General features: G+C 41.0%; 1 protein-coding gene across 3 annotated transcripts in view; it reads right to left on the reverse strand.

Annotated features, from left to right (window-relative positions):
- Positions 1 to 12,639: 12,639 nt before the first annotated feature.
- The window catches only part of CRIPT (CXXC repeat containing interactor of PDZ3 domain), a 36,280-nt gene continuing 22,695 nt past the window's right edge, over positions 12,640 to 26,224 (reverse strand). For 2 of the 3 annotated variants that reach the window (XR_008749223.1, XR_008749224.1), the window contains 2 exons: positions 15,670 to 15,840; positions 12,640 to 13,027 (listed from right to left, as the gene is read on the reverse strand). Coding sequence is in view for 1 of the 3 variants with exons in the window: in XM_055816353.1 (XP_055672328.1) it covers positions 15,761 to 15,840 (80 nt within the window). In the remaining 2 variants the exon portion in view is untranslated. Of the gene's footprint in view, positions 15,841 to 26,224 lie in introns of all 3 variants that reach the window. The other variant, XM_055816353.1, reaches the window with a different exon arrangement.

Below are 26,224 nucleotides of genomic sequence, written 5' to 3' on the forward strand. Positions count from 1 at the left end.
CTCTCCTTAAATGTCAGAGTTCCCTATTTCTGAAATGTCTTACTCCCACTGATTCTAGTGAAATAGATACTAATTACCCTTTAAGGATTTAAACCGGGAGCATAACAGAAAGCAAAATATAACTCACAGAAATGCAAAATAGAAAAATAATTATGATATTATAAAATAAATTGCAGTGCTGCTTCCTTTAAAAGAATTTACAAGACCTATAAATCTGATTCTACAATGTTTTAGAACTGAAATCTGAGTTAGACCATGTCCTTTAAATTGCAGAAGCCACCTGAATTTAGTTTAAATCAGTTCAACTTACAAGAGTAAGTACAATTTTTTCAACAGGGTCTATTTTCTCCTGTATGTATTTGATAATATAAGCTATAGAATCACTCAGTTGTTCCTATAAAAGACTATACTTTTGCAAAGTTCTAAAAGCAGGCTCTCAAATCAGCTTATTGCAATATCTGTTAAGAGACAACAAGCTATATTTTCTGTTAGTAGGAACAAGACAAGTATCAAGTTTTGATGTCAGCTACCACCTGTGGGAAACAGTAAAAGAAATTGGCAATAGACAGCATTTAACTCTGTATGACAAGAAAAGCAAGCTATTAGGTTAGTCCCAAAATCTAGCTGATTTTGGCCTGCTAAGTCAAATTTTCATTTTAAGGCACAAAACACTAGTTTTAAGTTCTGAAGTTTTAGTTATAAACAGCCAGTTTATACCTTCAGACAGACATAGAACCAGTTGCCTAGATGACACATAGTATTTTTGGTATGCTTTTGAGCAACATGCTTTTAGATGTACTGAGTCTGGATATCCTTACCTTAGGTTCAATAGAACATTACAGGTTTTCAGGTGCCTTGTGGTGTCACTTTGTGAAATGAAAGCATTCAGTAGCTTTCCACACTCTTCTTCATATACGTACATATAATACATATATGTATTATACCATTTATCAACTTAGTCATGGCTATACATGGAAAGACTGCTGTATCTCACATTCCTCAGAATCTCCCCAGGCCACCCAGCTAAAATGTAGATGGTAAATCTGAGCTGCCCATTCAAAGCTGGACCCGAGTCCCTCTTTCCCTGGGCTTGGCCTGTGCTTTTCGAGTGAAAATTACTGTAGTGCCATCTAGCGCTACTCTGCATCCACGGTATAGCATCTCCAAGGACATTGCTCTGGATTCATTACTTCCAGCTCTAAACACTGAAATCCTCTAAATGCAATTAACTTTCCCCGGGAACATTCCCCCCACCATCCACCCGCCACCCCCCTTTTTTTTCAGGCAAGTAATAATATAGATTACATACATTTCTATAACAGACTTTCCAGCTATGCAGTAAAATTGGCTCTGAGCAGTGTGCTTCTGTGGAATGGGGAAGGAACTGGAGATTACTTTACAAAGAGTGTGTGTTCCCCTATCTTCAGAATGTGCGACTTTTAAAAATAGGAATGCAGAAGTTGCTGAGGGAAGTACGCGTAGAGAAGGGGCCTGGCACCCTCCAGTATGGCCAGTCTGAGTGTGGGGCTGGAGAGCCCCAGCAAGGAGAGGGGAGGTATCCTTGCTTGAAAAGATGATTTTGAAGCACCAGGCCCAGCCCAGCTGGTGAAGAAACTATTCTTTTCCCTGTGTATATGGGGTGCTATCTCCATTGAAAAATCCACAGGGATTACCATATCCCAGGAGATGAAAAAGGCTTCCAAGACTTCCTATGCAATTCTGTTAACAAAAAAGTACCTGGTTCATGTAGCAACTGTCCCTGTTAACTCACCCAGGTCTCCTGCATTCCCTGAATAGAAGCCCTAGAGGATTTTGGTACGGGGACGGGACAGCTGCCCTAAAAAGTAACCGGAGTTGAAAACCAATCACCCAGCCAGCAGCATCTGGCTGGCTGCAGCCTGAAGCAAGGCAGTGTGCCTTGATACACCTAATGCTGTATTTTTGAAGTATTTTTAAAGTATTACTACAAAGACAGTCCTAGTGAGAAACCAATGGAAATAAGCGCTTAGGGGCTTGTGAAAATCCTGCTGCGTTCCTGTCAACGTCTGCAGAAGCTTTTAAATCTGACCTCAAGACACCCTGTGGTCAAGTAAACGTGCTTTGCTAAATGTGACACCGGTTTGTGTGCTGTGGTACAACGTGACCTGTGGCCTGTGTGATTAAAAGTGGCTGCTGTCGCCAGATGTTCCACGTGTCTCCCTAGGCTGCTTATTTAAAGTGCTGGCAGCACCTACCACCAAGCAGTCCAGCACCCAGTGGGCCAAACGACTATGTCTGTTTTCTTGAAGAGCTATAATGTCGAAGCATTTATCTGAAGTAGTTTGAGGCCACGCCCATGATAACAACTGGAGGGTGAATCATTTCAGTTATATACTAGGTTCCACTTGGACCATTAAAGCCTATTCTATGATTTCTTTCATCTCACAATCGTCATAGTTCAAGAACTATACTGGGCTTGCTCTTGAAAAGCCCTACTGACACCCCCAGCATTCGCATTTTCATCGCACCTTCAATACTGATCTAAAATTAGACTCTGTTCCTGAAATGAATATATTGCTCTTCAATATGCAAGCTGAGAATTGAACATACATTCTTGTCTTACATACTTGGTGTTGAATTAGCTTGAGGTAAGATAGGAGGATTTACTTTTTGCCACATCTAAAGTCATAATGAAGATAATAGAAAATGTTTTCTGTGCAGTCTGCTTGAAAGTTGTGGCAATTTATTAGCTAACAGAGCAAATTTTGCCTGATAGCAGTACTATAGGTAAGATAGTAAAATAAATAAGAGAAGTAATATTCTAAAACCCTAACTAAATATACACCAAGGATTTAACCCAGCGTATAAATCTCAAAGCATTAATGCTCTCTTTTTTAATTTAGGAATAGGCGTGAACTTCCACATACTTGATATAAATGTCTAGACCTTATCTTATTTGACGGAATTCATGCCTGTTTAATAAGCAGAATGGTGCCAACAATTTTATAGAAAGCCCCACATGTTTTTTCCCTCTGGAATATCTCCAAGCAAGTCACACTCTTAAAAAAAAAAATATCTGGCCCTCATCCTGCAAAGGCTTGTGTATGTGTCAAATTTTACATGCTGTGAAGAGCCCCAGTGATTTAAATGGAGCTACTCACAAAGTAAAATGTTAAGCATCTGCACAAATTTCACCAGGTTTAGGACTTTTGTTTGAAACACATTTATATTTTCTTAACCTTCACTTTGAAAGGCTCCTAACTGCCCACTTTTCAGTTTTTGTGTATCCAACACTTTCTGTAGTTGTTCTAGTACTACTCCAGCCTGAATTTGCTGGAACATTTCACAGGATCCTGTAAACTGTGCAAGAGGAAACTGCAAGTAGAAACCTACCTAGTCTATAATTTTCACAGATCAAGAGTGCAACACGTGATCCTTCGAACAATATTAAAAGAACTCTGTGAGTCAGTGACAGACAGAAGAATTTGATCCAAAGCAAAGTGCCTAAAGTCCACTCAGCAGGAGTAAGGATGTCCCCCAATGAATACCAACAACTTTCATTTTTTTAAAAAAGTTTATAGTGCTGATCCTGAAAAAAATTTAAAATGTGATTTGAGAATGACACAGTAGAGTACCATCTTCCTGAGTCTGCAGAAGATAATTCCAGAGTCTCTGCTGCTGCCCAATGCATTCTCAAATTGCAAAGGAGTGAAAAAAACCTGATGTGAGAAGACACTTTTCAGATTTTGCCATCTAAGTTCTACAGAACGACAGCAAACCTAACGTCTTCCTGAAGTCTTTGAGGTAACTGCATAAGCTATTTCAGAGGTGTTCACTGTCTATCTTGGATAATGCTCAAGTTAGAGAAGTGAAAGCAATGATTTATAATTACCATCTGACTGCCACCCATTTGGAACATATCACAGGAACTGTGGAAAAGACTAACACAGTTTAATTCAGGGACATTCTTGCCGAATTTTACTTTCCACTCTGTTAGCTTTGATAAGAGTCTCAATTTTAGGACTGTGCTAAATATGTCTTAGCAGTAAAAAATACCAAATGTGCAAAAATCTTTTCTAAAGGTCAGGATTATATTCCGATTGTATCTAGAAAACATTTCACACATTTCGTGTGCACAACGTAGTAAACATAAAAATGAGCTGACTGACAGTGTCACAGCTAAAGACAGTACACAACTGTCTCATTGTTTTAAATGTCAAATAGATATTCCACTCTGGTACACTTCAAACTGGTTAAGATACTTAGATGTAACAGGTGTAGATCAATTTTTCACTGTCAAGCAATAAATATAACTTAAGAAACAATATAGAAACAGAAGGCTTTAAATATATATATAGCCTTCCCCTAGGAGTTGTACAGAGGATGTCAACTCATGTGACTTCTGAAGATTCAGTGACATCTGGCTTCATGTATTTACCACACATGATGTTATATTTGGCATACAAAGTTCTCCTCTGTGATGCTGTTCCTAATCCTAAACCCTTGACCCAGCCTGAGGACCTTGGTCTCATCTGCTTTCTGTTGCATGTTTTTGTGGTTGGTTTTTTTTTTTTTTCTCTTTGCTGCTTTGCCTCAGGACAGAACCAGTCTAATCTGTCCGTTCCTTCCCAGATGACCCTGAACATGGCATCAAGCAACAGAGTAGGGAACCAACCACTGCTCCAGTGCAAGTCCTTTCCAAAGAGCAGGTACCTGTGTGAATAAATTGTCTCTCTCCACTCAACCTGGTGAATGAAGATAACGAACCATTGACTTGTGTATGAAGCATGTTTTTTTATATATGAGTCACATAACGGGTGTGTGCACATGTACATGAAGAGAGAGGTCAAAACATACTGTTACAGAAGATACTGGTGCTGGATGTTAGGGGGTGATGCGGGGGGGCACTGAGGTTTAAGAAGGTGAAGAAAGGAAGGACCAACTGTGTAGGAAGGAGGCTGGAGAGAGGAGGGCGAGAACCTGAAAACCAGGATGAGCAGGGAGAGTGAAAAGTGGGTGGATAAACTGGAGGAGAGGCAGCAAACAGCAACGGGCCAGACAAATGGAGGCTGGTGCAGAAATAGCAGGCACGCGAATTTTGGAGTTCAGGGCATGGTTGTGTCCAGGAGGATGAGACCCTTCCCAGCTGCTGCTGTTACCTCTAGACGATGGGAGAAAGGCAGGTGTTTGAAGGCTGTGGCTTTTACTCCCTGTTCTCAGCCTTAAATGGCCACTTTGAGGAAGAGTAACATTTTAAATTGCTGAGAGAGAAAGGGAAAAACAAGGGAGAGGGAGATGGGAGTCGAACCTCAGTGTGACTTGTGATTTTATTTCAGGCTGCTTGCCAACACATACCTTGTTTATTTTTCTGGTTACTACTGGCTAATGTTAAGATGTGAGTCAAGTAGTGACCTGTTAAAGATGTTCAGAGGGCTTTCAGTCCGCAGCAGGGAAAAGATTTTGCCACTCCCCAGGTTAAATATTTCATATGGCCACAGGCTGTCTGTGAGTGCAGTGGAGGGTCTAGCTGGAACGGAGCCCAGTGGAGGTGGTCTCTGATAGAGAGGTGAGAGCAAACTGGAAAGCGAGCTGTGCAGAAGCCTATAAATGTGAGTGTCATCTGTAGCCTAACATTACATTGAAATAAAACATATAATGAACTCTTTCAACCTTAAGAAAGATTTGGATGCCTTGATGCCCTAGAGCACGGCAGATCAGTGCCTGGGTTCCTCTTCCCAGCTGCTGCTGCTGCTCACCCAGTGGGAGGGAGGCTGCCAGATGGGGCACAGAAGTTCAGAAACCCTACTAAGCACCTGAGACCTTGACTATAGCTAGTTTAGATAGCAGCAGGGAGCCCCTTTCAAATGCTCCCTCTCACCCCAGGTATCTTCTTTTATCACATCACCTTTAAGAGTGAAGAGGAAATTGTTGAATGCTTACTGGATAGTGTCACTAAGCTTCAGGGACTTAGGGCTCCAGTGCAAGAGTGCTGCAGAACCCATCTCCCTGAGGCATGGGGTCTGCTATCAGCTGTCCATACTGCAGCAGGAGGCTCCCAGAGTCAGTACTGCAAAGCAGCTCTGCTGGCCAGCCTGTGGAGCAAGGGAAGGATGGAGGGACTTATTTTACTCGTTCTCTGTTCACTGTTGTCAAGCAATAGTGCATGGGCAAGTCAGCTTTCATAATTCACGATGGATGATCTGATATTTAATAAGAGTTGCTGGGTTTGCTTTAAAAAGAATTGACACACTGCAGGATTGTCAGCTCTAGAGCCAATCTCTTGCGAAGAGTATCCCATTTCGCGCTGCTAACATGCCCATCTCTCAGTGGCACCGTTTTCTATCCTCTCCATTTAATAGTCAGATTCATTTTCATTCTTTATTACCATTCCTTTAGCTTTACACAGTTCGCTGCTGTAACTCCAAATAATCTCCATCTGGAATATCACTTTGGCTGTCTTTTCTTCTATTACTAGGAACTCATTTAGTTTTGTCAGTGTTTCAGTTTGACTTCAATATTTTTTTTTTTTTAATTTTCATGGTGAGTTGCTGGAAGATTGTTAGCTCAGTTTCTTGGTGGATTGCATTAGCTTCTCATTCTGATTTAAAGGTATCAAATGCTAAAAGTTAACAGGTTGTGTCACAGCAGATTTCACAGTTTTTTTCAACAACCAGGAATAATGGTTATAATGAACTTGGGATTTATCCTCCTACTGCCTGCAGTATACTTGTGATGGGCACTACCAAGATAGTGAGTTTAGATTTGAACTTTCACAGCTGTTCAGTTGTGTTCCCAAATCTCTGTAACTCCTTGGTAGTGGAATGTTTTCCCCCCACCTCCTATGATTATGTAGTTTCATGTCTCAGTAATTCTAAAAATTGTTTTTACTTAATGGCAATAATATGGACTTCTATATAACTTTACTTGTCTTTCTGTAGGATTGGTTTTGTTACATTATTTTTTTGTTATATTATTATTTTCCCTTTTATCCCTACAAACATAAGAAGTGTGTTAGAACAGACTTGGCTCTTTACCAAAGTGCACAATTAAAATCAGCTAAATCCTTCTTCTCTTTATGACTTCTGTGCATGCAAAGCACAAAGCAATAGACTTATTCAGGACCAGGCTCTGTCCTCTTTTTCACAGGAGTAAATCCAGAGATCTCTGCTGACTGCTCTGGAGTTGTGGTTGAGGTATCTCAGTTCAAATGAGACCAAAATTTCTGCTTCAGTATGTAGCCAGCAGTGCAGTTCTCTCATTGTCAGGAAGATGCTCATTCCTATTTGTGTTTACACTGTGTTTTCAGAATGGTCACAAAGATCATCATATTTTTTTTTTCACCATGCTCTGAACTTACATTGATAATTAAGGGCATTTTACAAAGTATTGTAAAAATTCATTACACTAGGAATAAAGACAACTGATTTTAAAATTTTCCCTTCAAATTTGAATGCATTTGAAATCTATTTGACCTTCTTGGCCATCCTTTCACACAATACAGAATTATGGTGCTATTGCAGCAGGTTGATGCCTACTGGTGCAGCAATACAGCTCTGTCTGATCTGAGGAATTATCTGTAGATCTCTCTTAACAGTTTTCCCCTTCCTTGGGCCTAAAATTTGGCAGGTTCATCTTTGCTCAGAGGGCTTTCTGCAATATGACTGAAATGTGTTTTATGATTAAGTGAGCCGAGGAAAGGACTCAGAAATTATTCTTTTTCTTTTCTACTCATTTAGCATTGCTGTGTGATTGGAGATTCTCTGGCAAAAAAAACCCAAAAGCCTCCTCAGTCTGATGATGTGACTTCTGTGATCTACAGCAAATACTGTCAAAATTGAAAAGTTTGAAAAGGAGTTTTCACTCTTCTCAAATTTTCAATAGCCTACCCTTACCCAACACTGTAGATTTCATTCTGGGATTCTGCCTGTAACTAGGAAATTCTGTCCCAATAAATGGAGCCTTCCTTCAGCAAGTCACTCACTCAACACAGGTGAGCTTCCTTCTTTTGGGGGGCCAGAACCCTTAGGCTTACCTTGAGGACTGCAGGGAAATTGGAGAAGGATGCCTTGTGGACCCCTTGGCATCTGCCACTTCAAAAGCTAGGCTGGGTATCTTTCTGCTGGAAGTGGTGGGCTTGATTTGTGAAATCCAGTTGCTTCTATTGATATGTCGGAGTAAACAAGATGACCTGTGATGACTCTTTCTGGCTGCAGGGCTTATGAATAAATAAAGAAATTAAGAGGCATTGGGAAGGAGCCCATGTTCTTGGGGAGTCATCCCCCACATGAGGAACAGTAAATACATTCATGTGCATAAGAAGCAGAGTTCGAGAGGCCTAAATGACCTTCAAGCTCTTATTTCCCAAGATCTGTGAACTTGGCTTTCTAGCTTTTTTAAGGTGAAGGTTTTCCATAGAATTAATCTGTAATATGAACACAACTGACACCTCTACGCTATACTTAGGAAATCTGAAAAGATTTGTTGGTTTTGTGTAGTAATTGCCTTCTGCTCCTGCCAGAGTAGTACTGACATGGCACTGTAACAGCACTGACACTGTGGCTGTGGGATTCCCATGTCTCATTCATTCTGTTGAAATGCATTTTTCTACCTCTGACATTTTCTTCAGTAGCAAGATAGAAAAACAGTTGCCGATTCTGGTGTGATATGTTGGCCTGATAGAAATATTTACTCTATTTGTGAGAGATTTAGTAAAATTAATTAAATTTGTTTTAGAAAACATATGACTTGCATTATTGTTCATAGAAATTGCTATGATTTCAAGAAAGCCTCTTTTTATAGCTTCTAGGCTCTTAAGGAACATAAGTTTTCCATAAAATAATGCTTTATATTTCAGAAAGAGTTGGTTTTACTCCAGATGCCAAAAGCTAAGACATTTGAGAATGCGAAAATCTTTTTCTATTTTCATTGGCAAAGAATTCCCATTTCTTATGATATATGATTTTACAGCTTTGTAAGGTGATATGAGCCTCTATTATTGCTAACATTTATTTTGCTTTAGAGGAAAAATCAGCAGGGAAGAATACGAGGTTTTGCAAGAGAGTAGAGAGCATTATAAGTACATTAATTATCCTGGCACTTTTAATATTTCTTCAGATAAATTTGTCTTAGTGTTACAGCTCCATTACAGTTAAATGCCAGTCACCTTTTCAATGTTCTACGGTGATTTTTAGGATTTAGAATGGCATCATATAAAACTGTCTCTCAGCCCACTGTATATTTTTGCAATAAAGCTCATTGTTTAGATAATTGTTTACCTTGCCTGTTCTTAATCATTTCCCTTTCATTTAAAAAAAATCCAAAACATTATTTGAACTAATGATGTCTGTTTAACTGACATAAAAATTTAATAGTCCTTTTTAGATGTACAGATCCTTGAGAATGACTTAAGTGGCAACATTTCAAGCGCACCGTTGTTGCAGATGCCTGAAGCGTGCCTCCCATGTATTGTTCAATCTGTTTGTGCAACACGCTGATTCAGTGTGTGCTCCATCCCTCCTCTTCTTGCCTGTCCACACAGTAAACCGAAGACTCTTGGTCACGCAGTAGCAGTGACCACTGAGGCAGTTTTTGCCTGCACCCGCATGAGCAGGGGCGTTTACACTCTGAGCATCTGGCCTTTATAGAACAAATTCTGTGCTGGAGAGCTAAGCATCTACAGCAAAGCCATGGATAAATTAGGATGGACCCAGAAAAAAAGGAGACTTAAGAGGCCTAGCTCTCACCTCCTTGAAATTTATTCCATAGATTCCAGCAAAGTTAGTCTTTCACAGTGGTTCAAAAGGGACGAAAACCAAGTTCTGAGTCTGCAAAAATCTGCATACTTCAAAGAAAACAATTCTGCCTGCCTGTCTCCAAATCTCTTCTCTATTGTCCTGCTCTGCATGACCTGCTGTCCCCTCACTCCTCCTGCTCCCTCTCTGCTCCTTCAGTAGATACTGCAGTTTTGCACAGGTCTTTCTCCAGGCCTGTTTACTTCTTTCTCTGCAGGAAAGAAGGAACTTTTTGACAGTGAAAAAAATACATACTTGTGTCACAAAAAGACAAGCCTGGTCATAAAGAAGCCATTCAATACCTTATCTGTGTACAAAATTTCATTGCAGATTCAAAATCGAAGTTAGAGGAGAACCCTGTCAGCCTGATGTAGCATGCATGACTCAAGGCACAAGTAAGCAAATCCCAAACTTGCTACTTCTGTCATCTTTCCTCTGTCCGTTGCTGTGTGAAACAGCGAATAAGGATGTGAAAGTCAGTTAAGTAACTCACAGAGTCAGTTTCCAGAGAAGTGAAGGTTGCAGAATTTGCTCTTCCTGGGTACATCCATGGCTTCGAAGCTTGCTTTCAAACCCACTTTCACAAAGTTTCTGTTTGTCCATAAGCTGCCCAGAAGCCACTACACACTCAGACTGGGGTCTGGCACAGCCCAACTGACTTGCATTGCACTGAAAAGTCGGGTTTTACCCAGAACTCATGAAATTGCATACCAGAAGCGTGCATGCCACATGGATCAATCTAGCTACACCCTCAGCCTTCCCTGATACTGCCCTTCCAGGCATGCCCACCCATTGCAACCAGCCTTAGATGGCAGCATATCTGGGCAAGTCTAAAAACTCTTCTGGAAGGCAGAGTGAGAAACAGCCTGGTTCCTCTGCCCTTATTTCATCTGGGAGTCCACAGCCTATCACAAAGCCCATCAGAGTGTTTCTAAATACTACATAGCAGTACATCTGTTCTTTCAGTTCCTATCCTGAGGGTCAGTTCTGGGTGACATTTTTCAGCTCTTATATATAATATGCCACGTTATTTTTTTTCTCAAGAGTTACATCTTCTAGGACAAGGCCTGTCATAGTGTGTGCCATAGTTTAAGGAATGATTGACTACCTTATAAGGCATGGTGTCTTGCCTAATCCTTTGCTTTTTCCTCCTCCAAGGCCAGCTGAGGTTCTCAGTCCACCCAGGCTGGAGGAAGGAAACCAGGATAGACAGCAGGGGGAGGTGCTAGAGCAAGTACAAGGGCATACCAAAGTTAGTTGTTCCTAAGACAGGATTTGTCAAGTGTGACAAAACCCACCAAGCACAGTGGATGCCCTATGTCACACAGGACATACAAGCCTTGATGAAAAGTGCAAAACCTGACCGGGCCTTTGGCTAATTGGTGCCTCCCTGTGTCCATTTTTTCTAGTCTGTACAGCAGAGAACCAAGATATGTTTGCTAACTGGCCAATTTAAAAAACAAACAAACAAACAAACAACCCCCCAAAAATCCCCGACCAAACCAAACCAAAAAAAAATATGCAAAAACGGGCATTCTTGCAACTGACTGATGCATGTGCAGGAGTTTTGGCCAGTCAAGGCTATGCCAGAGTTATTGTGCGAAATGATTTGCCTGAAAACATGCAGAGCCCAAGTAGCTGTGTGTCACAGATCAACTTCTAGGCTAGTTACAGCAGTTGACACTACTGCTGCTAACTGCAGCAAACTAGGTTGCCTTGCCAGCAGCTAGAATGGTGATGGCCAAAATGACCAGAACAACTGACTGGGGTGCAGCCCTAAGCCAGGCAGAAAGGAAACATCCAGGGTGTTGCTGAGGGCAAAAGGCTGGCTCTTGGCACAGCTGTCACTTGCTTACTTGGTAGTCTGCACAGAACTCTGACATATATGTGTATCAGCCATGCCAATGTCCTCCAGCAAGGCATGTGTTTTGGTTGATTCTTGTGATGTGAAGGGAAGTTCCTTCTGAGGGAGATCCCACAAGGAAAGAGACACCCCTGCATGGGCACTGGATTCATGGAGAAGTCGGACTGCCAACCAGCAGATGTCTCCAGGTCCAGGATGTCACCAGCAAAGATGACTAGGGTATGTAAGCGAGTGACTCCAAAGGGAAGGCAGGGACCGTTAGGGAAAGACTGAAGGGCTATTGCTCCTCTAACAGCATCAAACAGGGCTGTGAAAGATTGTTGAAGTCTAGTTGTGTTTGCCAAAATGCCACAAGCTGCCCATGAGGCATGCCCACGTAAACATGGCATTGCAGTCACCCTCTCCTCATCCACAATCCTTTCCCTGCAGCTGCTTTCCCTTCAGTCTGGATGCCTGGGTAAGCAAATCTTGCAGTGACTTGCCTTTACAGATCCACTCTTGGTCTAAGGGATTCCTGTCAAGCTCACAGAAGTTACGGAGTACAAAGAGAGGTGTGTGGGATTGCTGGTGCACCAGGTTCACTACTGCTGAACTTCAGCATGAAGACACTGGAAAAACTGAGGTTTCCAGTGTTGATCAGTGGAGCAAGACACAGGCTGTGCTGTGCTTGACCAGCTGTAACATCCTGAAGACCCTAACAAGTTAAAGCCCAGTGTCTTACTTCAGTATTGTTAATGACAAATATTCAAAATTCATGAGGCAGCACCCCAAAAACATAAGTTGCAGGTTTTTCTGTTAACATTTTTAGGGTTTTAGAATTCATCATTTTTCTTTGCCATGTCACATGACATAACATGATTCCAGCACTTGGATTTAAGAACTCCATGACATCCTACTATTGTAAGATACATAATAAAGTCATGTGCTTCTAGAGCAATGAATAAGATTCCATGTTATTACCATTTTATTTCATTTCACTTCTTTCATGAAATTGCTTGAGTCACATGGCATGAAACATATTTAAATAATTTCTGGAAAGAAACCTATAAATGTAGAAAACTGAGATGAAGTATGCAAGTCATATAACCAGTACATTCCTTTTATCACACAATGGCTTCAGTTCTCACAGGAGTCTACTCATGTTTAAATAGTGACAGTCTTTGGTGCCACTGAAATGTCATAAATTCTTGATCAAAGGACCCCACAGCCTTTGATTACATGAAAACAGTCAAGTGACATAAAACATGGCACTTTTCACTGTGGTTTACATACAGATTATAGACATGCTATATACTTACAGTTTTTCATTGCATATGACAGCTTGTGACCTTCTGGGTTTCTTTTCATGTGCAAAACCATGAAGGGCTTATAGTTCTCCCAATGATCCATTTAACTAAGACAAAGGAAATAATTTTATTCTATACAGAAAATACAAGCTTTGAACTTCAAATATATCCCATTTCCCTAGCTACACAGACATCTTGGGAGCAATCAGGACACATCTGAACTAGCGGTCTATGCCATTTTAGATGACCTAGGCTGTCCAAGGCATCCTTATTGGGCTGACAGATATGGTAAGGACTTACAGGAGACCTAAGCCCTTTTGAAGCGGCAGCTGGAGGTGTGTCAGGATCTAAGAAGACACTAGATGCCTCTGATTAGGCAACTGAATCACCTAGCGCCTAATATTCAAAGCTGCACCTACACAGGACAGTTGACAAAATCCATACACTGTGGTACCCACCAACTCCTGCGTCTGTATACGCAAGCAGTTGTTTTTAGAAGAGTTGCTGATTTTGCATACACACATTTCAGGGACCGTGCCTTGTTCAGGAGCCAGTGTCAATCAGTTGCCTCTCTGTCCTTTACATTTTCTCCATTAATCATTCATAAAATCTTGCAAAGATGGTAGAAGGCACAAACAGGAGCTAGAGACTAAGGTAACTCACATACCATACCACTGAGCAGACACCAGAACTGGTATGTGGCTGAACAGGATTACTTAAGAGGCACAAGGAGTGATGCAGGAGTAGTAAGTCCTTACACGAGATTCTCATTTCTTCTCCGGGATGCGCCATGCCAGTGGGCCTGATACTTAGTATAGTCAGGAAGATGAAGGAGATGTAGCTGCTCAGCCAGTCTTTGGCAGGCTTCTGCAGCAAGCTACCACGTACCTCCAAAAAACGGGTTTTCTTCCCAGGATGCATACCATGGCAGGATATTACAGCATAGCAGTTAAAAAATCTGGCACAGAGGAACCCCTTTACCCTGGAGAGGCAGCTGGAACTTTTTACAGAACTTCCTTAAACATAATACTCAGGTTGAAAGGACTGAGAAGGGACTGAGAAGATTATGTGCAGGATGGCCTGCAGCCTCTACACTTCTTGCCCTTGAGACCAAGATGAGAGTTATGAGAGCCTCCATCCAGATCCAGGATGGAAGAGGAGTCCTTATAGTCCCTGCTCCCCAGCGAGGCAGGCTCTGTCCCTCCTCTGAGACTGCTGGGGGAAACACTGCCTCTCACCCTTGTCACTTGCTGCTGGGAAGAATTCCTATCTGTAGTCAAAACAATAGCAAAACTCCTTTTGACTTAGCAGGACAAAAGTTTCATCCTTGGAGAAACCAAGGAGTACCTTTGCATTCCTTTGCATTTCCAGCCTAAGTAGCTCTTATCCCAAGGAACTGGAAGAGACTCCAGCACCTCAGTGGTTCCACAGTGGGTGCTCAGGAAGGAGTCTCTTTTTCCTTGAAATGACTGAAGGAACTGGCCAGAATCTGATCTATTAAAGCTGGAAAGTTACTGCTGAACTTTTAACACATCCCTGTCAGTCCTAATTAATTTTTGCCAGCTATAATTTTGTTGAGTGGACAACTTGAAATAAAGTGCATAGAAGGTAACATGCAGCTACAATCAACCCTTTGTAATACTTCCATATTAATTTTTTTCACTCAAGAACATTCAGGTTGCCTGTACAGTCCGCATACACATACTAAAGCGCTAAACTCACTGAATGCAGACACTTACCAAACAATTTGGGAGTATGAGGGGTGGGGGGAAGGCTACAGACATCTGTGGTTGTGGTAACAGAAGTACTTTGCTCTGACTTCAGTTTCCTGATGACAGGAGTGGAAAACAATTACCGTTTCCCCAATTCAATTCTGACCTTATTGTCTTGGGAAAATTCCTTGCAGATGACAGAAAGAGAAGAAAGTATCCTACCAGATGTACTTCTAGCTCTTGCACTATTTATCTGCCCTGCCAATTTCAAAGCCTGTTTATTTGGTTTATTAAATATTACAGCTTACTATTTAAAATACCACACAGCAGGACTGGAAGAATTACACGCTTAACTATGTTATCCTCCTTTGTTCAGCTCGTATTTGACAAGGTAGAGTCTAGGCTCATATAACCTTCAAGACATGACATGGCAATAAACTGTTCTGGTTTTAGTATCAGCTGTAAAATCTGCAGGATGACTGACAATTATAAACAACTTAGGAAGTGACGTACAAGATCCCTTTTAATACTGGAGTCTGATATCTACATTCTGTGTTGGAAGCATGGTCTCTCTGGCAGGAGCTGTGTAAGCAAATAAGTGGGAGCATATGAAACGTTTAATTCTTAAGGCTCCATTACATCCTCCTCTTACCAAAGGATACTCACCATTAGTAACTTTCCACCCCCCCTCTTCTGTTTCTGCATCAGACAGAAAAAGCTAATTATTTAGCTTTCAGATACCTGGGCAGCTGGAGAACTTCTTAAGCATTTTACAATAAAATATAAACTCCTGCCCCTGTGGTCCCTACATGGCACAATCCTGTAAGGAGTGTATTTTTCATAGGACCATACATTCTGTATTGGACCGTACTTTAAAAATATATGTGATACAAACATTTAAATAGGTTCACGGTATTTAGTTTTTACTGGCTTTTCTGAGAGGAGGCATTACATTGATTTACCACCACACTACGCCACTATCTGTGTATGATACAATACAGAGTACAGGTGCACACTTCTGAATTAGCTCAGATTACCTTTGTTCTGATGAGAACGAGTGCAGTGATCAAGGATGGAAGTGAGAAGTGCACAGAGGAAGGCAGGACAGTCCTTGTCCAAGACAGGTGCTCACGGGCTCGTAGTCAGGCACAAGGGGGTTCCTGCCTCCACTGCAATTTGCACATCCAGATGCAGCCAAGGAATGTAAGCTTTAGGGGAAAAAAAAAAAAAGTAGGCATATTGTTAAATTGATGGGAAAGGTTATATATATATGTCACTCCATCTAAGCAAAGTAAATATAGCTTTTCCTGTATTTTGACAGCATTAACAAGATTTTGACATCTATAGCTGGAAGGGATTTCCTGGTATCAGTTACTCCATTCCCCAGCACCAGCACAGAATGACGTATATCAAGCTATTCCTGACAGATGCTTACTTTTTAACATTCCAATATTAAAAAATGAAAGTGGTGTCACAGTGACCACAGCCAGCATCCCCTCACTCTACTTCATTGCCCTTCTAATTTGATTTTTTTTCTAATTGCTAATCTAAATGTCTCTTGTTACAAATTAAGGTAATTACTTTCTAGCTTTGTACCTTCACTGAACATAGCCAACAGCTGAATTGGCTTTGTGACAACTGAAAATACACTCAGCAGGCTGCCCTATTGCCCCTTCCCTCAGCTTCCCCTGTTTTTTCAGCCCAACTTCCTTCTGTCCTTTCTCAGAGCTCACGATTTCTGAACAGCCTGTCATGTCCATTGCTTTTCTCTCAGCTCTGTCTAGTTTTTCATTCTTTTAAAAACACAGTGCCCAAACCGGACTCTTATTCCAGCTGTGGAAATAAAATCCAGTGCCAAACAGACCCCCAAAATTATCTTCTTTGGCTTACATATAGCCCTATGATTAACACTTCCCAGAACATCATTTGTCCGTTCTGTAATCCTGCCATGCAACTGACTCAGCGCTCAGCTTGTGACCCATGTCACTCCGGGTTCTCCTCTACGGAAAGGACCGCAGCAAGCCCTCTGTAAAGGCCTGAGGCTGACTCTGAGGGACGGAGGAGGGTATATGACTCTGAGGGACGGAGCAGGGTAGATCATCTCACGTTGTGACAGCTCAGAGGGAAGAGAGCCTCAGGGCCTGTACCCACCAGCCACAACCAGCCCAGACACAGCTCAGGTAAAGCGCTGTCAATTAGTTTGCACAGAGACCTGGGTGCAATCAGTCCCAGAGAAAGGCTTGATCCTGCCACTGGTTTTGTGAGTAGATCCTTGCATTCGTCAGATCGTTTAATACAACAAAAATGGACTGAAACAAATGTAAATGGAGTCCATGGGCAGAGGGCAATGGGGAACAGAGGTGGCAAGTGCATGCCTGTCAGTTTATGTACTTACAGGGCACGGGTTAACACTGTCATGCCAATTACCTTTACTCTCAATATTCTGAGTAAGCAACAGAGAAGGGAGTTCACTAATGGTGTGCTTTTCTTCAGGTGTCTTCTTCTTGCCTTGCTTCTACCTCCAACGTAGTACAGGATTCATCCTACCTAACTGATCTAAAACTGACATTGTGTCTAAGCCCGTTTTGGTCTCCTCTGCAGCCTGGGAAAGCAAGAACTACCTTCTGAGCTCTGGATTCACTCCGTTCCAAAACAAATGTCTTGGAGACAAGGCATGAATCACCTCCTGAAGGTGCTGCCTCTCTCTGTTGACCAGTGAGGCAGTGATCAGGACAGCCTTAGGCCAGGTGTCCAATTCTTTGACAGCTACGGAAAGGCAATCACAATTATTTCCTTAATGATAGGCCAGACTGTCTAGTCCAGCTGATTACTTTTCCAGGAAAGCACTCATAATCTGTTCCATGCACAGGCAGATTCAGTGTATATATGAGACTCCATGAAGTTTAGTTTAAATGCTGAATACCCTTTCTGTTCTCTGTCTTCCACACATCCTCTGCCTCTAACTCTACTTATCTATAGCAGATTGTCTTTTCCCAGCCATTCCTGGCAATACCTCAACAACCAGCAGCTGGGTCACATTCATGGAGTCACAAGAACAAGACAAAGCTATCAGTTAAAAATGGTATCTCCTCTCCCTGGCTTTCATTCGGCCTGGCATAAACTGACAAAGGGATGTAATTATTATTTTTTTTTCTCTGACCACATTTCTCATAGCACGTAGAAGGAAGCGTAATTTGCTGTCACAGCAGTTTTTCCCTTTCACACTTGGCTAACCACACTGCACATCTCACACGGATCTTTTTACTCAGCTGCTGCAAGCGATGGTTCCGAGGTATCAGCAATCAGAGACTACACTGGCTCAGCTTTGTTAGAAGGTGCAGAATTCTATGCTAAAACTATAGACGCTTTACTGATCTTACTAAAAGATAATTACTGTAGCAAACTCATGAAATGCAAACTGTTGACAGAAAAGCTTTGCTGGTAGATTGGTGCAGAGTAGCACATGTGATTATACAGTACATATAGATGTAATTATGGTTCTGTTTCTGCAGAACTCCATGCAAGAACTGGAAGGTCAACATCATCCCCTAGGAAGACGGATAATCAGCAGCTACATTGGGGATGCACAGTGTTGCTGTTATTGTTGGGTCAGAAGCTGCCACTAATCTAGAACAAAAGCAGAAAATAAGTTTCCTCATCCAAGCTGTACTTGAAGATTTATCCAACACCATACTTATTTCCATGAAAAGTACTGTACATTTGCCACTAGTTGACACAGAGTTGTCCATTCTCGACACTGAACCTGACACTCTTAGTTCCAGTGTAACATCATGTGAGAGACAAGGGATTGGAAATCACGAGCATGGAAACTGTTTTCCATATCCTGGTCTGGTGTATTTGTAACTGGAAAAGTGTAATTGTGTGAAATTAATTAAGTGATGGTTCAGAGCACCACTAACTTATTATGGCTGAAAGCTTTTTATAGTGGTGTTCTGTGCTTAGGGGTCTGGAGTTGGCCTGCATTTTCAAACACTAGATGGTGCCAAGGGTCCACACATACAGAAAAGCTGACTTAAAGAAACAAAAATGTTCCACTTTATGTCAATAAACTGACATCGTTTGGTCGCTGTGTAGTTCTGTCAATTACTTCAAAATCTACCGTTAAAATGTCTCATTATCTAGGAAGTGACAGAAAAAAAATCGATACAAGATAAAAGTAACCCAAGTAAACTCACAGGCAATTTAGTGCTGGAGTCTACAGAGAGGACAGTGACTCTGAAACAGTTTCTATACAGGGATGCTGCCAGCATGGGCAGGTCCAGATTATCTAGCCCAAAACCTTTTCTCTGAAAGTGACTGGTAGAAAGTGCTTCAAAGAAACCTATAAAAGCCCTGTGGCAAGCAGATAGACAGAGTTCTACCCTTGGTCTTAGCCTGGTACCAGTTGGCTTAAGCCTAGCATATGAAGCCAAACTTTGTAAAAAGGTGTTTCTAATTTAAAAATTGATTGTTCTTGCTAGATATAGAAAAACTAGTTGACCTGTTTTATATCTTAAGTATGGACACTGACTGCAAGATTAAAAAATGCAAACAGCTGCAAACTGTATCTGTACCTACATAATAACAAAGATGATAAAAATCTTTAACTTTTTCTATATTTACCGCTTTTTTGAATAGAAAATGTCATATTTGCTTATCTGATAATCTTACTGGTCCCACTGTATGACCAAACCCTAGGGAACGAGAAACAAATTACAATAACTTTACATCAGAAGTGCATAATATCCACTGTGTACTGCTTTATAGCAATATTTGTGGAAAAATCTGTAGCCATTTTTCAAGCCAGTATCATACTTCCCTGAGGCAGTTTGTATGAGACTATTACCTGTGAGATAATGATAGACTGTTACTAAATTATTAACAAGAAAGGACAGAAAGAGAAGAAATATTTGACACCTCGTTAGCATTTCTATTCTGATACTCTCTTGTTTCAAGTTATTGATGCTGTTCTTTTCCCTGTCCAGATTTTCCTGTTTGTACACAGTTGGAGTTCTGCAGGAAGAGGAATTTCTGTCTGCCAAGGATATGCAAGAGGGTGCAATTACTTGAGTCTTGGGAAAATGGCTCAGTTCACGTAGTTATTTGTCAGTAGATCCTGGTCCTGTGATCAGAAGGATTATCATAAGGAACCTCTCATAGACATCAATGCAGCTGGACAGAGACTTTATTTTCTCAGTGGAGAAGTAAGTACCCTTTCTTAAATCCTTCTGACCCAAGTCTCTAAGAAGGATCTTTGGATCCGCTCTTGATGTAAAACTGTTCCTTGGAAACTGGGCTGTGATGCCTACACAGTGCTTGTCTCTGTGGTTTTTATGGCAGCATTATGTCACGTAAATAAATCAAGTTACTTTTAGAACTTACCAGTACTTACTCTTACCAGTAGGCTTACAGAGTGGGGACCAGTCCATAGGCAAAAGAAATTATGTAAAGTAGCCCACCATAAAGCAGACTGAGCAAACAGAATACACCGTGTCTCTGTTGCTTGTACATCTTGCATTTACCAGAAATATGCTGCTGCAAAAAACTTGTGTACAGAAGCTCTGGTGGGAAGGTGCATAGGACAGACAAACATACCGAAGGGAAAACAAAAGTGTATGTATGCCTATCTGATGGTGATGTTTAGACATATAACAAAGATTACAGAAGTTGTGAAGAATGAAGACAGGTCAGTAATACAGAATAATCTGCGTGACATGGTCAACTGGACACAAGCAGAAAATACAATCAAACATGAAGTTACAGATTCAGGAGGAAAGCATGCAGCTCATATTCAGACAACAGATGAAAGCTGGAAGATCTGTCCTGTGAAGATGTGACATTGGAAAGGATTTGGCAATGAATAAGGCAGATTGTCTGCTAAGCATTCAGCTTCTGATCTGATTCTGTAGCCAACAGCACTAATGCAATCCATAAATGTACTTATAAATCAAAATTGAAGGGACCTATGTGACATTTGTGTGATTGATCTCTGCTAAATTCAGTGTTGAGACACTGAGAAGATTTAGAAAAGAGTCACAATTGCCATTAAAATTTGGAAAACATTTTGTAGTGAAACACGTCAGGAATTTGCTTTGCTTATGAAACAAACAGAAGTCCATAACCTGTGCAGTTCCTCTGCAGATCAGCATTACTTCACACGCCCACTGGGTGCCCTGAGTCACTCTTACAGTGCGTGGGTAGATCAGGTTCCTAGGATGAGGTCATTTTCAAACTCATTTTGACACAATTACATTTTGAAAAGTTAGGTTAAATATTCTCAAAGAAAGGAAGGGCCAGTTACAGGAGATTGATTTGTTACCCATTCATTAGGGATCTAATGGAAATAAGAACTTTGATAAAAACTTTGTTCTGAGAATCAGCCACCGCAAGGTTCAAGTCATGTCTATCTGAGCAGCTAACTGCTGCAACACCACTCCCCCAAATCCAGGGAAGTCCTGAGTACATAGGCAAGCACTGCTGACACATAACTCCAATTCACACAATTGGGATGAGCACAAGCTGGAGAGTAGTACTGCATTTGTGAGCCACATGCAGCCCTGTTGCCCAGATGTTGAGCAGTCCTGCCTTAAGCACTCATTTGCAGACAGTTTGCTTTCCTAACATTGTAATTGTAGATCATCTGCCAAAGACTTTAAAAGCTTCAAAAGGCTAACTTCAATTTCTATGTGTCCTTACAAATGCACCTACACAGCATCAACTCAAGCCCAAAGCCAGGAATCTGCAAACTAATGATACTGCTACAATGCTCAATAAGCAAAACTTCCCCACTAGCAAGCAAAACATCAAATAAATAATTTTACTTTAACCCTTTTTCACTGGAGACAAGAGAAATGGAAAAAATGCAATATATCCACTAGATATGCCTGAATCATATGTAATGTACAGGTCAACCACATCCCTCCCAATATGAGGTTGGAAATGGATGCATCATAATTCTCCTCCAAAATTCCTAATAGCTCAAAAGCTATCAGGAATGAGATATCAGGCTGAGATAAATAGCTGCTGCTCACAGTTCAGTGTTCAGGCAAAAAAGAGATGAACTGGTGGATGCATCTATGAGCAGCCTGTAAAGAGAGTGGTCATTCTTTAGGCTTGGCAAGCAGCTTACAAAATTAAAGCCATTCTGTGATACAGACAAACATCAGTATTTTCAACCTACAATACAGAACTATTATAAAGCATTAAAATGGCCACGGATATCAGAACTATGTTTCCTAACTTTCTTTCCCAACTTAAAACTAAACTTTTTATGTGATACAGAACATGCCAGAATTTTCATCTCCAGAAGTGTGAGTTTTACACACATGTTCACCTAGAAAACTCTGCTTATGTACCAACTAATTAGGAGTTAAGCTCAGGTTAAGGAATAATGCGATACTGAATTGGATCACAGCTCATTTACCAGTTTACAACCATTAACAAATATTACAAGTTATCCTATCTGAATTTTTCATTTGAAAAAAACCAAACAAATCTTAGTATTTACATGCATCATAGTGAAGTTGTAAGATCTAATCTACTGAAGTGTGAAGTGTGATGAGGTCCTCAGCTAAAAGATGTTAGGAACAAATAAGATTTATTTGAAAGTACAGAAAATGATCTGAACGAAAAACAGATTTGGGTAAATTAATAGGAGGAAAATATACTCTGTTTCATTCCATTAGGGTGAATGGCATTTTGCCAGCAATATGAGTCATGGAGAATATTACATTCCGTGTGTAAGGCATGGCTAGGCAAGAAGAAAAGGGGAACAGTAATCTGGAAGACAAATTTCAGGAAGAAGTAAGCAGGAATACACTGAAGTGATAGCAATACTGCATGAAGAACTACTTTAAGACTAAAAGCTGAATTGTATCTTATCACTTTGAAAAGTATTCAAGTTAAAAGGTTCAAGGATTCTGCTGCAGGAATGAATCAGATCTGAAAGCCTGACATACAGTGTGTGAGAGCGTAGGACAAAACATTCTCAGTCTGGAAGACCTGGTTCTGAAAAGAATTTTCAGAACAGATTAGATGAATCATGGTCAGAGCTCTCATGAGTCATTGCAAAATCTTCATTAATACTTGTAGACCCAAATAAACATTTACAACACTAACTGAAACTCTCAGCTCTTCCACAGAATAATGAAGGATTAGCAGAAACAGCCTGGCCCAAAACAAAGCTTTGAAGAAAGTGAAATGTGAGAAAAGACAGAGACTCAATATTGAAACATTATTCATCGCTTCTATAAAGGACCCCTCCGGAATTAGTGGTGCCATTTCTATCCTCTCTGTTCACATGTAGACATCTTATTGGTACTTTTGACATTCCGGCAAAATGACAGTAGCAATGCTGGCGTCTGTCCCCACACACAGTGGTATCTCAGCTCGTGGTGGCAGCAGTTTCCATTTGCTCTTTTTTTGTGGACTAGAGTCACTCAGACCTCAGCTGCACTGGAACCGTATGATATTACTGCCATCATCACCAATAACTCTGTTCAAAAGTAAGGACACCAGAAAAACAAAAGTGTGTAAGGACTGAAACAGGGAAAGCTGCTGGCATATCTGAGTGACAGCACGACAAAGTAGACAAACTGCCCAATCACTACATTTTATTTGCACTGCTTGCCAAATGCAGTCCTATACAGTGTCATTAACAGAATCCAGTCTTAATAAATGTCATCTGTGTGGAGTATTCGCAGGCCCTGATTTGACACATCTATTACTGGCAGTAAGTCCTTCTTTGAGTCATTTTTGATTGAATGTGCTGATACAGACCACAGCCAGAGCTGCAGATAGTACTTCCACAGGACTTCTGGAAAAATATTGCTTGTAGCAGTAACTAGCCAAAAGATGCATCTAGTCTTTTTTACGCATTATATAGCCTAAAAATACATTTGATAATTTAAAGTTTGATTTGCCGCTATATTTAAATCTACTCACCTAGGCTTTCAGCAATGAAGCAATTCCTCCACACACTTTGATGGACTTTGCCTGAATTTTTTATATTGCTGTGCATGTACATGCCCTCTGAATTTTGGCTTGCCAGTATATGAAGATTATTACCTAGGATCTCTCTTGAGGCTATCAGTTCCATTCAAATTCCATTCAGATTTTAAATTTATGGCTAGCCTTTGATTTATCTGGCTTGATTCAATGCCCAGTGAAGTCAACGGAAAGTTCTTATTGACCTAAAAGGAAGCTGACTGAAGCACTTTGGTGTGCCTGGTTTGATCAGACATTAAAGTTCTTTTCTTCCATTAGGTTCCCTGTATTTGAAGTGGGTTAGGAACTGTCACAAAGTACTGAACTGTTTCTGAACACAGAGATGTGAAAAAAATAAAAAGCACAGCTCATGAGGGTCCAGCCCAGCTCTCACTACAATCAGCAGAAGCTGTTTCATTTACTGTGGTGGAAGCTGAGCTAGAGCTGAACATCAGAACTACATTTATTCCAGGATTTATTCCAGAAATTGAAACCTAATGTAAAAACCAGAGGGTTTTTCCTTTTCTGGGTCTTTTATTGAGTTGGAGAGAAGGTAGGATCCCAGTGCTGTTCAAAACTGCATGAATTTAATGAAATGTAATCTGTTTATTTATGTTTCTAAAGTTCTGTGAAACTCTCAACTTCCATTTTAAACAAGAAAAAGAACAAAAGGGAAAAAGCAACTGCTTTTAAGACTACAGAGAAAGGTGGAAAACCATAAATCCTAAAAGCTCAAAAATAAGAAGACCCAAGTCCCTCCTCACAAAATGATTTGTGGTAAAATGCTATGATTTTTAAGTCTGCTTCATAGTTTGGAGGTCTGATTCACTTTGAAATGCTTACTATTGTTAATGCCTCTGTCTCACTGTGTTGGATAATAATTCTCTGTGCCATGACATTTCCCAAAGACTCTCAAAAGAGTCAGCACTCCCATCATGCCAGAGGCTGTCCAGAAAGTCAAAATTTTAAAAGGGGAAAAGTCACGTAGCATGTCAGCAAAATTAATTTTACCATGCGCTAATATGCAAATGGATTTAAAAATGCTGTTTGAACGACAACATTACAGTTTGCCTTGATTCTTGTATAAAATCAAACTGGAAGAGATGTTAGAAGACCTTCTGCAAAAATATCTAAGAATGCAGCAGCCAAGGCTGAGCCCATCAGTGATGGTGGGAGCGCCTCCAGGATAATCTATTTCAGAAGGGCAAAAAAAATGCACAACCACCTGGAGCCAGAGAGAGGGGTGAGCGTGTGTGAGAGCCCCCCAGGGCAGGGCAGGGGGGGCTCCATGTGCTGGAGCAGATTCCCCCCAGCCCGCGGGGCAGCCCATGTGCATACCCCTGTTCACATCTAGATTTTGACATTTAGATGTTGACATCTAGATTTACTCAGGTGCATCCCACCTTTCTAAACAGGTGACACTTCCTCGTCAACTGCCTGGCCAGTCTGCGACTGAGCACAGGCATTGGTCTTAGCTGGGTTTCTGCCTCTCAGAGCAGCTTCCACCTCTGGAACAAGGCTTCTCCATGTTCAGCCTCCAGGCTTCATATGCCTGTCAGAGTGGCAGAGTTTGTGTCAACATTTTTTTGCGTAGGCCCAGGACTTTACACAGCCTTTGCAAGTATCCAATGCATCTAGCTCCTCATATGACTTTTGCAACTCCTTCCATTTTTGAGTTTGGAAACACCCACGCCTCTGCTCAACTCTCTGACCTAAGCACCAAAATGGGGATTTAGCAGAAATAGTAATAGGTAAACAAGAAAACTTTTCTAAAACAAACCAGTATTTTGTAATCCAGATTCATAAGGCCAAAACCCCCAGGTTAGCAAGCCTAGTAGGCCATGCTTACTTGAAGCTTGACTTCTTGATGGATTGCTCTTCTCCTTGTGGGCAGGTGGTTTCTCCCCATCTATCTTTCCAGCTGCTTTGCTCTAAGCACTTTCTTACATTTATTCATAAGGTGAAGCCCAGCTGGAGGTGGCAACCTGCCTCTTAAAATACAGTACAAGTAGCTCCAACGTGCTGATCTGATGAAAGCAAACCAGGCATCCCTACCCAAGTACCCTTCACCCCGTGTGAATGCAGCAAGCAGGAAGCATTTGGGTGTTGGGAAGGGGTCCTTCTGTAGGAGAACCTTCCGGTAAGACTAAGGGTGCTCATGGTTAGTTCGTTAGGGTTTTGGGTTTGCTTTCTATGGAGAGCTATGAAAGCTGGTGGAAATTCCACGCTGTGGAATAACACTATTCTTGTTTTGTAAGTTTCATGGGGCAGGAAAATTTTCTGTAGCCAGCTTTACGTGGGTGGATCAAAGGTTGTAGGGAAACTCTGAGAGAATTAGAACAATCTTGTTTTTCATGGTATGTCAACCAATTAACACTAAAGCTTTGTAAAAACATTGTTAATAGTATTTGTTTGCTAAATGATGATAAAGCATCACATGTCAAAAGAAAAAAAAAGGTATACAGATAAAGATATTATAATATAGAGAAGATCTGTATCTGTATACATTCATACCAGAAAATATAAACAAATAAACATAAATACATACCTTACTTAGATAACCATCCTAGGTATATTTACCTTATCTTTGCTGGTATATTACTTGTG

Source organism: Falco peregrinus, chromosome 11, assembly GCF_023634155.1.
Source record: "Falco peregrinus isolate bFalPer1 chromosome 11, bFalPer1.pri, whole genome shotgun sequence".
Classification (NCBI taxonomy): Eukaryota; Metazoa; Chordata; class Aves; order Falconiformes; family Falconidae; genus Falco; species Falco peregrinus.